The sequence below is a fragment of the Chionomys nivalis genome, chromosome X (assembly GCF_950005125.1).
Source record: "Chionomys nivalis chromosome X, mChiNiv1.1, whole genome shotgun sequence".
Taxonomy (NCBI): Eukaryota; Metazoa; Chordata; class Mammalia; order Rodentia; family Cricetidae; genus Chionomys; species Chionomys nivalis.
In genome coordinates, this window is record NC_080112.1 from 134265036 (window position 1) to 134281506 (window position 16471).

The 16471-nt window shown below is 40.3% G+C and overlaps 1 protein-coding gene across 2 annotated transcripts in view; it reads left to right on the forward strand.

Annotated features, from left to right (window-relative positions):
- Window positions 1–16471, forward strand: part of Cdkl5 (cyclin dependent kinase like 5) — a 209579-nt gene that overhangs the window by 178216 nt on the left and 14892 nt on the right. For both annotated transcript variants that reach the window (XM_057759435.1, XM_057759436.1), the window contains exon 15: window positions 3062–3185. In XM_057759435.1, the coding sequence (XP_057615418.1) occupies window positions 3062–3185 (124 nt within the window). The remainder of the gene's footprint in view (window positions 1–3061; window positions 3186–16471) is intronic.

A 16471-nucleotide genomic window follows, 5' to 3' on the forward strand; every position in this document is an offset into this window, starting at 1 on the left:
TATCATACCCAGTAGAGGAAATACTTTAAAATAAAATGGAAATAGAGTTTTAAATCAATGAATTAGTCTTTGACTTCTGGAAAATGCTATTTTGGTTACAAAGGGATTGAATTAGTTAATATGGAGAAAATACCTCCTTTATTTCTCTTGTAATCTACTTGGAGATTTAGCAAATAGAACATTTTAATTTGTAGAAGTTCAGAAATAGAAGGGAAAGTTTCAACTAAATGAAACACCTGGAAACACCTGTTATTTCAATGATACTGAGAAGTCCTAGAGAAAAATAGTAGTTCAAAAAATGACAGATATTTCCAGATCTATCTAGACAGATGTTTCTAGAATAGGTTCATTCTTTCTTATCCAGATGCAAATGAAATGGTGTCACTTTTTGTTGTTTTAATTTTAATTTTTGAGATTATAATTACATTTCTCCCTTCTCTTTCCTCCTTCCAGTCCCTCCCATATGCTCCACCTTGTTCTCATTCAAATTTATGATCTCTTTTCCACTAATTTTATTGTCTTGCATATATGTATGTATATATACACATATATTCATAAATGAAACCTGCTCAGTCTGTATAATGTTACTTGTACATATGTTTTCATACAACTAACCTTTTGGCACCTCTCTTGCTCCTAGCTCTTCTCAGTTGCCTATAGTTCTTTGTGTAAGGTTGAGGCCTCCTGGGCTTTTTCTTGTCCACTTTGTTATGTCCTTTGATGTTGTCATTGCTCAACTCATGTTTGGGCACATTGGTGAGACTTTAGGGGTATAGCTTCATATGTTCCTAGGAACCACAATCTCACAGCAAATTTCCTAATTCTCTGCCTTTTAAAATCTCACTCTCTCTTCCACAGTATTTCCAAAGCATCGGGTTCAGGAGTATATTATAGATATAGCCATTAAGATTACACTTCACAACTCTGTATTTTGATTTTTGGTTGTGGTTTTCTTAGTGGTTTCCATCTATTGCAAAGAGAAGTTTCTTTGATAAGGGGTAAAGACTGCACTGATCTGTGGTTATAAAAACAAATGTTTATAGATTGTTGTTAGGGGTTATAATGATTTAGTAAATAATCTCCAATAACCATGACTTCACTAGCACTGAGTAGTTAGCTAGGAATTTTAGTGACAGGTATGGTTTCCCTCTTGTTGAGCCACACCAGGTATGGTTTCCCTCTTGTTGAGCCACTCTTCAGTGTAATTAGAGAGCTGTTGATTACTGGCAAGGTATCCATACCACTATGCATCCTTGGGGTTATTGTGCCATGCTGGTTGTTGATGTGGTTCATAGGCATTACAGCTGGGTAACTGTCGTAGGAGTTTATTACTGTGAAAAGACACCATGACCACAGCAACTCTCATAAAGGAAAACATTTAATTGGAGCTTGTGTACAGTTCAGAGGTTTAGTCCATTGTCATCATGGTATGAAGCATGGTAGCATGCAGGCAGACATGGTGCTGGAGAAGTAGCATGAGAGTTCTACATTCAGATCTGTAGGCAGCAGGAATAGAGGAAAATGGGCCTGGCTTGAGCATCTAAAAACTTCAAAGTCCATTACCCAGTGACATACTTCCTCCAACAAAGCCATACCTAACTCCAAGGCCTCACCTCCTAATAGTGCCACTTCCTAGAGACCAAGCATTCAAATCTACGAGCCATTCTTATTCAAACCACTACAGTAGGGCTGTTAAGTGTTTCCCGCCTTTGGAAACTTGGATGACACCTTCTGGTACCATGAAAGCTAGTCATCAGGGAGGGGGCATTTAGGTCAACTGCAGGTCACAGATCTCTGCACTTTAGTCAGCAACCAGGAAATTAAAATGGAATCATTGTCAAGATAGGGGATTAGGGAGCAGTAGAGAGGGGAATGACGGGATATAAGTGATCTTGATCAGGGAAATGGAAAAGGGAGCCTCTTTAAGGAGGGAGAGTTGAAATAAATATAGAAGAAGGTGAGTAAGATAACAGTAATAATGTCTGAAAAAGCAATAAGGAATCATACTATTTACCTAAAAAACTATAATACATGTATGTAATTCACCATATAAATACACATATATATTGTTGTTGTTTTCAGACAACATCCCATATTGTAACCCAGTCAAGATGGCCTAGCACTCAGTGTAACCTATTCTGGCCTTGAACTCATGTCAGTCCTCCTACCTCAGCCTCGAGTACTGTAATTACATACAGCACTCCTTACTTGGTGTCACTGGTATTGATATCCAATGTGCATATATTAATTTTGTGGTGAAATTTACAGAACAGCCAACTTTAGAAATTGACAAAAACATGGTTACTGCTCTCCGCAAAGCAAGAACTACTCAATATATTATAGTTTATATTTCTGTTCATTTTTACATGAAAATGTATAGAAAATTAGTAGTTTTGTGCAAATGGCCAAATTTCCTTATAATTAAAAATCTAAGCATCACACCATTGCATTGTCATGGTTTAAACTGTAATTTGTGTGTCCCAGTACACATATTGTTAAGGATGATATTGGGTTAAAAATAGATTTTGCAGGCTGGGCGATAATGGCACATGCATTTCCTTAATCCTGCACTCGGGAGGCAGAGACAGGTGGATCTCTGTGAGTTTGAGGCCAGTCTTGTCTACAGAGTGAGTTCCAGGACAGACAGGGCTAGACAAACAAACTCTGTCTCATAGAATAAAAAAATAGATTTTGCATAGTTGGATCTGTTATAAGAAAGATTCAACTTCAAAGAATGTCAAAAACCATGGTGTAGGGTGGCTACAATAATCATACTTAAGTGATGTACCATTATTTTTAAATGTCCTCAAATGCTCTGCAGCACATCAGCTGACAGCTCAGGTTTCTGTTTGGAAATCTTTGTAACTGAGCCCTGCAGGTTACCATGTAAGGAGTTGAGGAGGGAAATGTGTCTGGACCACCGCCACCCTCAGGAAACAAGTTCTGGAAAGGCAGTTGAGGACTTTGACTTTGTTTGTGTGAAAGAAAATGCAGTGGAATAGCACTAGAACTACTGCGAGCAGAAAAGCACTTCAGTAACTTTTTTTTCTTCTTTATTCAGTGCCCTCTCCACGACCAGACAATTCTTTCCATGAAAATAATGTGTCCACCCGGGTTTCTTCTTTGCCATCTGACAGCAGTTCTGGTACCAATCATTCAAAAAGACAACCAGGATTTGATCCATGGTGAGTGTTTTGGTTTGTTCTTACTCTTCTTTGTACTAATTGTAGACCTGGGAATTCAAAGACATGTAGGATAAACTTTTTAATGTTCTTCTTCCCACTAGGCCTTTCTTTGTTAAGAATAAGGAAAACATGATCTGTTGGGAGGGTTGTAATTTTTTTCAAGTTCAAAATTTCTATTAAATAGCATGTAAAAGAAAATCTGTAATTATCAGATAGGTCTTTGATCATACTCATTCTTTTATGGACAGTGAACTTGGTACTGTCAGTTTACATAGATGGCTCTCTGTGCACATTGTCTCAGTTGTCGTAGTTGCCCTTTCTGAGGTAGGGGCTGTTCCCACTCCATACACACTGAAGCTTGAAAGTTACAAAAGATACCTGGTGCTAAACATCTGTAACCTGGATCAGGGACACAGGACACTAGCACTTCCTGCATACAATTGTGATGAATTAAGTGATATAAAAATTCAAGTATATAAAAAAGGCACCTAAAACAAGTGCCTGACACTGTAAGGGATCATTATGTTAGTAACTATGATTATTAGACTTAATGTCATTTAATCTTTCCATGGTTTGTTGGCTGTTTGGCTTCTAACTTTGCTCATCAACATCCATGCCTCTTTGTGAGTGGGTTTTGCTCCCTAGTGTGTAGAAAACATAAGCAAACAGGTATAGCTTTTGTTAGTTTTCAGGTTTGACTTGGACAAGCACTGAGAATGGTATCTAAAGTATCAGAATGCAGATGCACCGAGGGAGCTGGTTTTCCTTGGTTGTTGCATAATAAAGTGGTAACAATCTAAAACAGTATCAGTTAGAGACTAGCATGGTCCTTTAAAAATTAGTCTAGTAAGATAAAAATTAAATGAAAGTATGGGCTGACGTGGCATGGTGGTATTAGCCTTCTCAACCTGGGAAGCTGAGACAGGAGGATTGACAGTTTAAAGCTAGCCTGAGCTATGTAGTGAGATTCTATCTCAATGCCCTCCCTCTCCAAAAAATGTGATCCAAAAGTAGGGTAGGCCTTGTTAGCAATGCGATGTTTCTTGGTTCTGTGTGTATGTGTGTTTTAGGGGTTTGATTTGGTTTGGTTGTGGGGACTTGAATGCAGGGCCTAGTGTATGATAACCATGTCTGAATAGAACTTTAGCTGTGTATGTGTGTGTGTGCATATATGTTGCACGAGGAGGGGTCCCTTTGTTTGTCCTGGCTGCCCAACTAGCTTACACCTGAAATAATCACAAAGAAACTGTATTCATTTAAACACTGCCTGACCCATTAGCTCTAACTTCTTATTGGTTAACTCTTACATATTAGTTTAACCTATCTCCATTAATGTGTATCACCATGTGATTGTAGCTTACCAGCAAGATTCTAACCAGTGTCCATCTCAGGCAGGAGAACCATGACATCTGCCGCCACTCTGCCCTTCTTCTCAGCATTCAGTTCTGTCTACTCGGCCTACCTAAGTTCTGTCCTATCAACTAGGCCAAGGCAGTTTCTTTATTCAACCAATGAAAGCAACACACAAACAGAAGGACCTCCTACACCACATATATATGTATATATGTGTGTATGTGTGTGTGTGTGTGTATATATATGAAATTGTTTTTGAAAAGAATCAGAAGTACAGTTGTGATGTTCATCTTTAGCTAAGATGTCATCAAGTCATCCTTACTCTAATATTACTATTCTATGGTTCAATAAAGTTCCAGAACTCCCAGCTATGAAGTGGCTCTATACTCCTTCTGATAATGTTTCTATGGCTCGTCTCCTTCATGCATCTACCATGATCAAATTTTTAATTAAGCTTGACTCATCTTAATTTTTTTCTTAACCAAGATCCCTTTGGTTTGCCATATTATTTATATCTTAGAAAACTATGCAGTTGATAACACAAACATGAAAGTCTTATTAGAAAAACATGGTAGGGCTGGAGAAATGGCTCAGTGGTTAAGAGCACTGGCTGCTCTTCCAAAGGTCCTGAGTTCAATTCCCAGCAACCACATGGTGGCTTACAACCATCTGTAATGGGATCTGGCACCCTCCTCTGGCGTGTGGGCATACATGGAGGCAGAACATTGTATACATAATAAATAAATAAATAAATAAATCTTTAAAAAAAATAGAAAAACATGGTTAAATTCTGTTCTTAAATTATCACAGAGAAACATGGTAAAATTCTGTTCTTAAATTATCACATAACCTCAGGCCAGTCTGTTTCCATGATAGCACCGTTTTAAATTTCTTCTGGGAAGAGAATATTTGTACAGTGTACATATGTTCTGCAATGGAAAGATCAAGGTACTATGTCATACTTAAAAGTAATAAATAGATATTGTAGTTTAACACCCAGAGCTGTTATTCTGGTCATCTCGGTTGTCTTGAACCCACTTAAGAAATGGGAGATAAGCCAAAATATCTCAGAACAAGAAAAATAGACTTAACACAGCCAGATGCATCATCTTTACTAATAGGATGCCACTTCAGTCCTCACTTGGAAGCTATTTATTTCTCCTTCTGCCCAGTTTTAGCCGCTAGTGCCGAGGTTGTTAGGATGAGATGTGGTTCTAGCTAACAACACAGTGTGCAGAAGGGAGAGGGATCACAAGCAATAGCTATGGGGCAAAAGTGGGTACGTTTTATCATTTCACAGACCTGCAGAAATGCTGTACATCTTAGGTATCCATTTAGAGTACATGCTTATAAAATGAATGTCATTGACTTTACTATAAATAAATAATAAATAAAAGACAAAGTATGTGAACAGGTTAGAAAAACTGCCATCAAAATTGGGCTAAAAATTCATACTTTAACTATGTTCATTCAAAGTCCAACTAGTGAAGAACTGTGAAACTCACTTGAATGACAGGCTTTGTTTTACAGGGTTATGGCTATCTTGTGTCCTTTATAGTTTGTCAGTCTGTCTTACAGTTTTTCTCATAGACTCTTTCACTGACTTTCTTGTGTCACACAAGAGCAATTCCTCCCCACTTCCACTCACTCTCCATGCTGCGCCAGAGGGATTATACTAAAGTCCAAAGACCCTACTGTCTCATTCCCTCTGCTCTGCACCCTGAGTCTGGGAGCAGTTTGAGTGAGAGGTCAGCTCCTTGATTGATTTCTGTCTCTATTACCTAATACAGTGCTCAGTAAATGGTGATTAACTCTAAGTCAGTTTTGGTTTCAATTCCTTCATTCCTTGATTACAATGATTCTTTGAACAGCTCTCATTCATCTTGACTCCCTTAATGAGACTAGTTCTTGGACTCGATGACATAGGAGTCACAGTTTTGTGTAAGCCCCTGCCTGGTCACTCTTTGGCGTGTGTCCTCCCTCAACCCCATAGCCATACTGTTTTGATCAGAGCTGCTACCCAAGGGATGAGCTTAGTCACTGAATCTATAATTCTTCTCGAAGCTTCCCTCTCTGAAATTCATGTGACCCCCAAAGCTGCCCACTGTACTCGGTGAAGTTATAGAGGCCACAAATCCAGATAGGGCAATGGTTGCCATACTCTCGACTAGTTGACTCCATGCTACTTGTTCAAGGCTCCTTCCTTTGTGCACACACAGCTTCCCAAGTGCCTGTTTTCCATAGCTGCTCTCTCATCCCTGCTCTTCCTCTCTTAGGCTTTTCTCTTTGGGTTTTCTTTGTATGTTTCTGTGTCGTTCTGCATTGTTTTGTCTTTGTGTCTCCCCTTCTTTGCTCAGGCTGTTTCTTCTGTTTGTTTATTTATTTATTTATTTATTTATTTATTTATTTTTATTCTTTTTTAATTAAAATTTCCACCTGCTCCCCATTTCCCATTTCCCTCCACTCCTCCCAAATATTGCCCCCTCCCCCCACTTCCCTCCCCCTATCCCCACTCCTCTTCTCCTCCCCCCACTCCATTCCCCCTCCCTCTCGATACTGAAGAGCAGTCCAAATTCCCTGCCCTGCGGGAAGACCAAGGTCCATCTATCTACGTCCAGAAAGGTGAGCGTCCAAACAGGCTAAGCTCCCACAAAGCCAGTTCATGTATTAGGATCGAAACCTAGTGCCATTGTCCTTGGCTTCTCATCAGCCTTCATTGTCCGCCATGCTCAGAGAGTCCGGAATCAACCCATGCTTATTCAGTCCCAGACCAGCTGGCCTTGGTGGGCTCCCAATAAATCAGTTCCACTGTCACAGTGGGTGGGTGCATCCCTCGTGGACCTGATTTTTTGCTCATGTTCTCCCTCCTTCTGCTCCTCATTTGGACCTTAAGAGCTCAGACCGTTGCTCCAAATTGAGACTCTGTCTCTACCTCGATCCATCGCCAGATGAAGGTTCTAAGGTGATATGCAAGATATTCATCAGTATAGGATAGGGTCATTTCAGGTTCCCTCTCCTTAGTTGCCCAGGGTACCAGCTGGGGACATATTCCTGGACACCTGCGAACCCCTCAAGAGTCAAGTCTCTTGCCAACCCTAAGATGGCTCCCTTAGATAGGATATATACTTCGCTGCTACCATATCCATCCTTCCTATATCCCAACCATCCCAATCCCCCGAGCTTCTCCCATCCTCCCCTTCTCATGTTTCTCATCCCATTTCCCCTTTGCCCCATGCCACCTCACCCGCAAGTTCCCAGTTTTTGCCCTGCAATCTTGTCTACTTCCCCCTCTCCATGCGGATGACTATATGATTTTCTTTGGGTTCACTTTCTTATTTAACTTCTATAGGATCACACATTATATGCTTAATGTCTTTTATTTATGGCTAGAAACCGATTATGAGTGAGTACATCCCATGTTCCTCTTTTTGGGTCTGGGATACCTCACTCAGGATAGTGTTTTCTATTTCCATCCATTTGCACGCAAAATTCGAGAAGTCATTGTTTTTTACTGCTGAGTAGTACTCTAATATGTATATATTCCACACTTTCTTCATCCATTCCTCCATTGAAGGGCATCTAGGTTGTTTCCAGGTTTTGGCTATTACAAACAATGCTGCTATGAACATAGTTGAACAGATACTTTTGTCATTTGATGTGGCATCTCTTGGGTATATTCCCAATAGTGGTATTACTGGATCTTGGGGTAGGTTGATCCCAAATTTCCTGAGAAATCGCCACACTGATTTCCAAAGTGGTTGCACAAGTTTGCATTCCCACCAGCAATGAATGAGTGTGCCTCTTTCTCCACAACCTCGCCAGCAAAGGCTATCATTGGTGTTTTTGATTTTAGCCATTCTGACAGGTGTAAGATGGTATCTCAAAGTTGTTTTAATTTGCATTTCCCTTATCGCTAAGGAGGTTGAGCATGACTTTAAGTGTCTTTTGGCCATTTGAATTTCTTCTGTTGAGAATTCTCTGTTCAGATCAGTGCCCCATTTTTTTATTGGGTTCATTAGCATTTTAAAGTTCAGTTTCTTGAGTTCTTTATATATTTTGGTGATCAGACCTTTGTCTGTTGCAGGGTTGGTGAAGATCTTCTCCCAATCAGTGGGTTGCCTTTTTGTCTTAGTGACAGTGTCCTTTGCTTTACAGAAGCTACTCAGTTTCAGGAGGTCCCATTTATTCAATGTTGTCCTTAATGTCTGTGCTGCTGGGGATAAACGTAGGAAGTGATCTCCTGTACCTATATGTTGTAGAGTACTTCCAACTTTTTCTTCTATCAGGTTCAGTGTGTTCAGACTAATATTGAGGTCTTTAATCCATTTGGACTTGAGTTTTGTGCATGGTGATAGATATGGATCTATTTTCATTCTTCTACACGTTGACAACCAGTTCTGCCAGCACCATTTGTTGAAGATGCTCTCTTTTTTCCATTGAATACCTTTAGCTCCTTTATCAAAAATTAGGTGTTCATAAGTTTGTGGGTTAAGATCAGGGTCTTCTACTCGGTTCCATTGATCGACTTCTCTGTTTTTATGCCAATACCAAGCTGTTTTCAATACTGAGGCTCTGTAATAGAGTTTGAGGTCAGGGATGGTAATGCCTCCAGACGATCCTTTATTATATAAGATTGTTTTGGCTATCCTGGGTTTTTTGTTTCTCCATATAAAGTTGATTATTGTCCTCTCAAGATCTGTGAAGAATTTTGATGGGATTTTAATGGGGATTGCATTGAATCTATAAATTGCCCTTGGTAGAATTGCCATTTTTACTATGTTGATCCTCCCTATCCAAGAGCAAGGGAGATCCTTCCATTTTCTGGTATCCTCCTCAATTTCTTTCTTCATTGACTTAAAGTTCTTGTCAAATAGATCCTTTACTTCCTTGGTTAGGGTTACCCCAAGATATTTTATGCTATTTGTGGCTATCGTAAAGGGTGATGCTTCTCTGATTTCCCTCTCTGCTTCCTTATCCTTTGTGTATAGGAGGGCAACTGATTTTTTGGAATTGATCTTGTATCCTGCAACGCTACTAAAGGTGTTTATCAGCTGAAGGAGTTCTTTGCTGGAGTTTTTGGGGTCGCTTATGTACACTATCATATCGTCTGCAAATAATGAAAGTTTAACTTCTTCCTTTCCGATTTGAATCCCTTTGATCCCCTTATGTTGTCTTATTGCTATTGCTAGAATTTCAAGCACTATATTAAAGAGGTATGGAGAGAGTGGACAACCTTGTCGTGTTCCTGATTTTAGTGGAATAGCTTTGAGTTTCTCTCCATTTAATTTGATGTTAGCTGACGGCTTGCTATAAATAGCTTTTATTATAGTTAGGAACGACCCTTGTATTCCTAATCTCTCTAAGACCTTTATCATAAAGGGATGTTGAATTTTGTCAAATGCTTTTTCAGCATCTAATGAAATGATCATATGGTTTTTTACTTTCAGTTTATTTATATGATGGATTACATTGATAGATTTTCGTATGTTGAACCAGCCCTGCATCTCTGGGATGAAGCCTACTTGATCATAATGGATAATTTTTCTAATGTGTTCTTGGATTCGGTTTGCCAGTATTTTATTGAGTATTTTTGCGTCGATGTTCATGAGTGAGATTGGCCTGTAGTTCTCTTTCTTGGTTGTGTCTTTGTGTGGTTTTGGTATCAGAGTAACTTCAGCTTCATAAAAGGAATTTGGCAATGACTTCTCTGTTTCAATATTGTGAAATACATTAAGGAGTATAGGTATTAGGTCTTCTTGGAAGTTCTGGTAGAATTCTGCATTGAAGCCGTCTGGACCTGGGCTTTTTTTGGTGGGGAGGTTTTTTTTTTTTTTCTTGCTGATTTTTTTATTAATTAATTAATTTAATTATTAAAGATTTCTGCCTCTTCCCCGCCACCACCTCCCGTTCCCTCCCCCTCCCCCAATCAAGTCTTCCTTCCTCCTCAGCCCAAAGAGCAAGCAGGTTTCTCTGCCCTGTGGGAGGTCCAAGGACCACCCACCTCCATCCAGGTCTATTAAGGTGAGCATCCAAACTACCTGGGCTCCCATAAAGCCATTACATGCAATAGGATCAAGAACCCATTGCCATTGTTCTTCAGTTCTCAGTAGTCCTCATTGTCCATTATGTTCAGCGAGACCGGTTTTGTCCCATGCTTTTTCAGTCCCCGGCCAGCTGGCCTTGGTGAGTTCCCGATAGATCATTCCCATTGCCTCAGTGTGTGGGTGCACCCCTCGCCGTCCTGAGTTCCTTGCTCGTGCTCACTCTCCTTCTGCTCCTCCTTTGGATCGTGAGACTTCAGTCCAGTGCTCCAATGTTGGTCTCTGTCTCTGTCTTCTTTCATCGCCTGATGAAGGTTAATATTCAGGGGGATGCTTATATGTTTTTCTTTTGGTTCACCTTCTTATTTAGCTTCTCTAGAGTCACAAATTATAGTCTCAATGTCCTTTATTTATGGCTAGAAACCAAATATGAGTGAGTACATCCCATGTTCCTCTTTTTGGGTCTGGCTTACCTCACTCAGGATAGTGTTTTCAATTTCCGTCCATTTGTATGCAAAATTCAAGAAGTCATTGTTTTTTACTGCTGAGTAGTACTCTAATATGTATATATTCCATACTTTCTTCATCCATTCTTCCATTGAAGGACATCTAGGTTGTTTCCAGGTTCTGGCAATTACAAACAATGCTGCTATGAACATAGTTGAGCATATACTTTTGTTGTATGTTTGGGCATCTCTTGGGTATATTCCCAATAGTGGTATTGCTGGGTCAAGAGGTAGGTTGAACCCGACTTTCCTGAGAAACCGCCACACTGCTTTCCACAGTGGTTGCACAAGTTTGCATTCCCACCAGCAATGGATGAGAGTGCCCCTTTCTCCACAACCTCTCCAGCAGAGGCTATCATTGGTGTTTTTGATTTTAGCCAGTCTGACCGGTGTAAGATGGTATCTTAATGTTGTCTTGATTTGCATTTCCCTGATTGCTAAGGAAGTTGAGCATGATCTTAAGTGACTTTTGGCCATTTGAACTTCTTCTGTTGAAAAGTCTCTGTTCAGCTCAGTGCCCCATTTTATAATTGGATTGATTAACCTTTTACGGTCTAATTTCTTGAGTTCTTTGTATATTTTGGATATCAGACCTTTGTCAGTTGCGGGGTTGGTGAAGATCTTCTCCCAGTCAGTGGGTTGCCTTTCTGTCTTAGTGACAGTGTCCTTTGCTTTACAGAAGCTTCTCAGTCTCAGGAGGTCCCATTTATTCAATGATGTCCTTATTGTTTGTGCTGCTGGGGTTGTACGTAGGAAGTGTTCTCCTGTGCCCATGTGTTGTAGAGTACTTCCCACTTTCTCTTCTATCAGATTCAGTGTGTTTGGACTGATATTGAGGTCTTTAATCCATTTGGACTTGAGTTTTGTGCATGGTGATATATATGGATCTATTTTCATTCTTCTACAGATTGACTTCCAGTTTTGCCAGCACAATTTGTTGAAGATGCTCTCTTTTTTCCATTGTATACTTTTAGCTCCTTTATCGAAAATCAGGTGTTCATAGGTTTGTGGGCTAAAGTCAGGGTCTTCTATTCTATTCCATTGGTCGACTTCTCTGTTTTTATGCCAGTACCAAGCCGTTTTCAGTACTGTAGCTCTGTAATAGAGTTTGAAGTCAGGGATGGTAATGCCTCCAGACAATCCTTTATTGTATAAGATTGTTTTGGCTATCCTGGGTTTTTTGTTTTTCCATATAAAGTTGATTATTGTCTTCTCCAGATCTGTGAAGAATTTTGATGGGATTTTGATGGGGATTGCGTTGAATCTATAGATTGCTTTTGGTAGAATTGCCATTTTTACTATGTTGATCCTCCCAATCCAAGAGCAAGGGAGGTCCTTCCATTTTCTGGTGTCCTCTTCAATTTCTTTCTTCAAAGACTTAAAGTTCTTGCCAAATAGATCTTTCACTTCCTTGGTCAGAGTTACGCCAAGGTATTTTATGCTATTTGTGGCTATCGTGAAAGGTGATGCTTCTCTGATTTCCCTCTCTGCTTCCTTATCCTTAGTGTATAGGAAGGCAACTGATTTTTTGGAGTTGATTTTGTATCCTGCCACATTACCAAAGGTGTTTATCAGCTGTAGGAGTTCTTTGGTAGAGTTTTTGGGGTCGGTTATGTATACTATCATATCATCTGCAAATAATGAAAGCTTAACTTCTTCCTTTCCAATACGGATCCCCTTGATCCCCTTATGTTGTCTTATTGCTATTGCTAGAACTTCAAGCACTATATTGAAGAGGTATGGAGAGAGTGGACATCCTTGTCGTGTTCCTGATTTTAGTGGGATGGCTTTGAGTTTTTCTCCATTTAATTTAATGTTAGCTGTCGGCTTGCTGTAAATAGCTTTTATTATATTTAGGTATGCCCCTTGTATCCCTAATCTCTCCAAGACCTTTATCATAAAGGAGTGTTGAATTTTGTTGAATGCTTTTTCAGCATCTAATGAAATGATCATATGGTTTTTTTCTTTCAGTTTATTTATATGATGGATTACATTGATAGATTTTCGTATGTTGAACCAGCCCTGCATCTCTGGGATGAAGCCTACTTGATCATAATGGATAACTTTTCTAATGTGTTCTTGGATTCGGTTTGCCAGTATTTTATTGAGAATTTTTGCGTCGATGTTCATGAGTGAGATAGGCCTGTAATTCTCTTTCTTGGTTGGGTCTTTGTGTGGTTTTGGTATCAGGGTAACTGTAGCTTCATAAAAGGAATTTGGCAATGACTCTTCTGTTTCTATATTGTGAAATACATTAAGAAGTATAGGTATTAGCTCTTCTTGGAAGTTCTGGTAGAATTCTGCATTGAAACCATCTGGCCCTGGGCTTTTTTTGGAAGGGAGATTTTTGATAACTGTTTCTAATTCTTCGCGACTAACAGGTCTATTTAGATCGTTCACCTGGTCTTGGTTTAGGTTTGGTATATGGTACTTATCTAAAAAAGTGTCCATTTCTTTTGCATTTTCCAGTTTTGTGGCATACGGGCTTTTGTAGTAAGATCTAATGATTCTCTGAATTTCCTCTGTGTCTGTGGTTATGTCCCCCTTTTCATTTCTGATCTTATTTATTTGCGTGTTCTCTCTCTGTCGTTTAATTAGTTTGGATAGGGGTTTGTCAATCTTGTTGATTTTCTCCAAGAACCAACTTTTTGTTTCATTGATTCTTTGGACTGTTTTCTGTGTTTCTATTTTGTTGATTTTTGCCCTCAGTTTGATTATTTCCAGTCTTCTACTCCTCCTGGGCGCGTCTGCTTCTTTTTTTTCTAGAGCTTTCAGGTGTGCTGTTAAGTCCCCAATGTATGCTTTCTCCGTTTTCTTTAAGTGGGCACTTAGTGCTATGAACTTTCCTCTTAGCACTGCTTTCATCGTGTCCCATAGGTTTGAGTATGTTGTCTCTTTGTTTTCATTAAATTCAAGGAAGACTTTAATTTCTTTCTTAATTTCTTCCTTGACCCAGGTGTGGTTCAGTAGTTGACTGTTCAGTTTCCATGAGTTTGTCAGCTTTCTGGGGGTAGCTTTGTTGGTGGCTTCTAACTTTAATCCGTGGTGATCTGATAAGACACAGATGGACACTGATATTTTTTTGTATCTGTGGAGGTTTCCTTTGTTTCCAAGTATGTGGTCAATTTTCGAGAAGGTTCCATGAGCTGCAGAGAAGAAGGTGTATTCTTTCCTATTTGGGTGGAGTGTTCTATAGATGTCTGTTAAGTCCATTTGATTCATTACCTCCAACAATTCTCTTAATTCTCTATTAGTTTTCTGTCTGATTGACCTGTCCATTGGTGAGAGAGGTGTGTTGAAGTCTCCTACTACTAGTGTGTGTGATTTGATGTCTGCCTTGAGTTTTAGCAATATTTCTTTTACATAAGTGGGTGCTTTTATATTAGGGGCATAGATATTCAGGATTGAGACTTCATCCTGCTGAATCGTTCCTGTTATGAGTATAAAGTGTCCCTGTCGATCTCTTCTGATTGATTTTAGTTTGAAGTCAGTTTTGTTAGAAATTAGTATGGCCACACCTGCTTTTTTCTTAGGACCATTTGCTTGAAAAACCTTTTCCCAACCCTTTACTCTGAGTAGATGCCTGTCTTTGTGGTTGAGATGAGTTTCTTGCAAACAGCAGACTGTTGGATCCTGTTTTCGTATCCAATCTCTTAGCCTGTGCCTTTTTATTGGTGAATTGAGACCATTAATATTAAGTGATATTAATGACCAGTGGTTGTTAACTCCGGTTATTCTTACTGCTTTTGGTAGAAGAGTTTGTGTGTCTCCCTTCTTTGAGTTGTGCTGTTGAAGGGTCGCTAGATGCCTGGGTTATTGTAGGCAGTGTTGGCAATGTTGGATTCCTTGGGTTGTGATTTTCCTTCTATTACTTTCTGTAGGGCTGGATTTGTGGCAACGTATTGTTTAAATTTGTTCTTATCCTGGAATGTCTTGTTTTCTCCATTGATAGTGAACGATAGCTTGGCTGGGTATAGTAGTTTGGGTTTGCATCCATGGTCTCTTAGTTTCTGTAGTACCTCTATCCAGGACCTTCTGGCTTTCATGGTTTCCATAGAGAAGTCAGGTGTAAGTCTGATCGGTTTACCTTTATAAGTTACTTGGCCTTTTTCCTTTGCAGCTCTTAATATTCTTTCTTTAATCTGTATATTTTGTGTTTTGATTATTATATGGCGAGGGGACTTTTTTTTTTGATCCAGTCTGTTTGGTGTTCTGTATGCTTCTTGAATATTCAAAGGAATATCTTTCTTTATGTTGGGGAAGTTTTCTTCCATAATTTTGTTAAAAATGTTTTCTGGACCTTTGAGCTGTGCCTCTTCTCCTTCTTCTATCCCTATTATTCTTAGGTTTGGTCTTTTTATTGTGTCCCATATTTCCTGAATGTTTTGTGATGAGAATTTGTTGGTTTTGGTGTTTTCTTTGATCAGTCCGTTTATTTTCTCTATGTTGTCTTCAGAATCTGAGATTCTTTCTTCTATCTCTTGTATTCTATTGATTATGCTTGTTTCTGTAGTCTCTGCTCGTTGACCTATATTTGCCATATCCAGCTGGTCCTCAGTTTGTGTTTTCTTCCTTGCTTCCATTTCAGTTTTCAATTCTTGGACTGTTTCCATTACCTGTTTGATCGTTTTTTCTTGGCTTCCCAGGGTATCATTTACGTATTTACTCATTTCTTCAAACTTTTTGTTATACTTCTCATCCATTTCTATGAGGGCGTTTTTTACATGTTGTTTAAGGGACTCTATTGCTTTCAAAAAGTCAGTTTTTTCCTCTTCTCCTGTGATAGGGTGTTCAAGTCCTTGTGTTGTAAGATCATTGGGTTCTGGTGTTTTCATGTTGTTTTTCAGATTGTTGGGTGAATTCTTGCCTTGGCGTCTGCCCATCTCCTCTTACCGATGCTATCTATTGGGTTTGATTTAATTGTAGCGGGGCAATCTGTTCTCAGTGCAGGCTTCACTGTTTCTTGCCCGCACTATCCTGTATCCAGTGCCTCCGCCGCCCGGGCCTGCCTGCCGGTGCCTCCGCCGCCCGGAACTGTCCGTGCGCCAGTGTTTCCGCCGCCTAGGCCTGCCTGCCGGTGCCTCCGCCACCTGGGCCTGCCTGCGCGCCGGTGCTTCCGCCGCCTAGGCCTGCCTGCTGAGCCTGACTGCCGGTGCCTCCGCCACCCGGGCCTGCCCGCACGCCGGTGCCTCTGCCGCCAGGACTTGCCTGCGTGCTGGTGCCTCCGCTGCCCGGGCCTGCCTGCGCGCCGTTGCTTCCGCTGCCTAGGCCTGCCCGCCGGTGCCTCCGCCGGCCAGAACTGTCTGTGCGCCGGTGCTTCCGCCGCCCAGGCCTGCCTGCCGATGCCTCTGCCGCCTGGGCCTGCCTGCGCGCCAGTGCCTCCGCC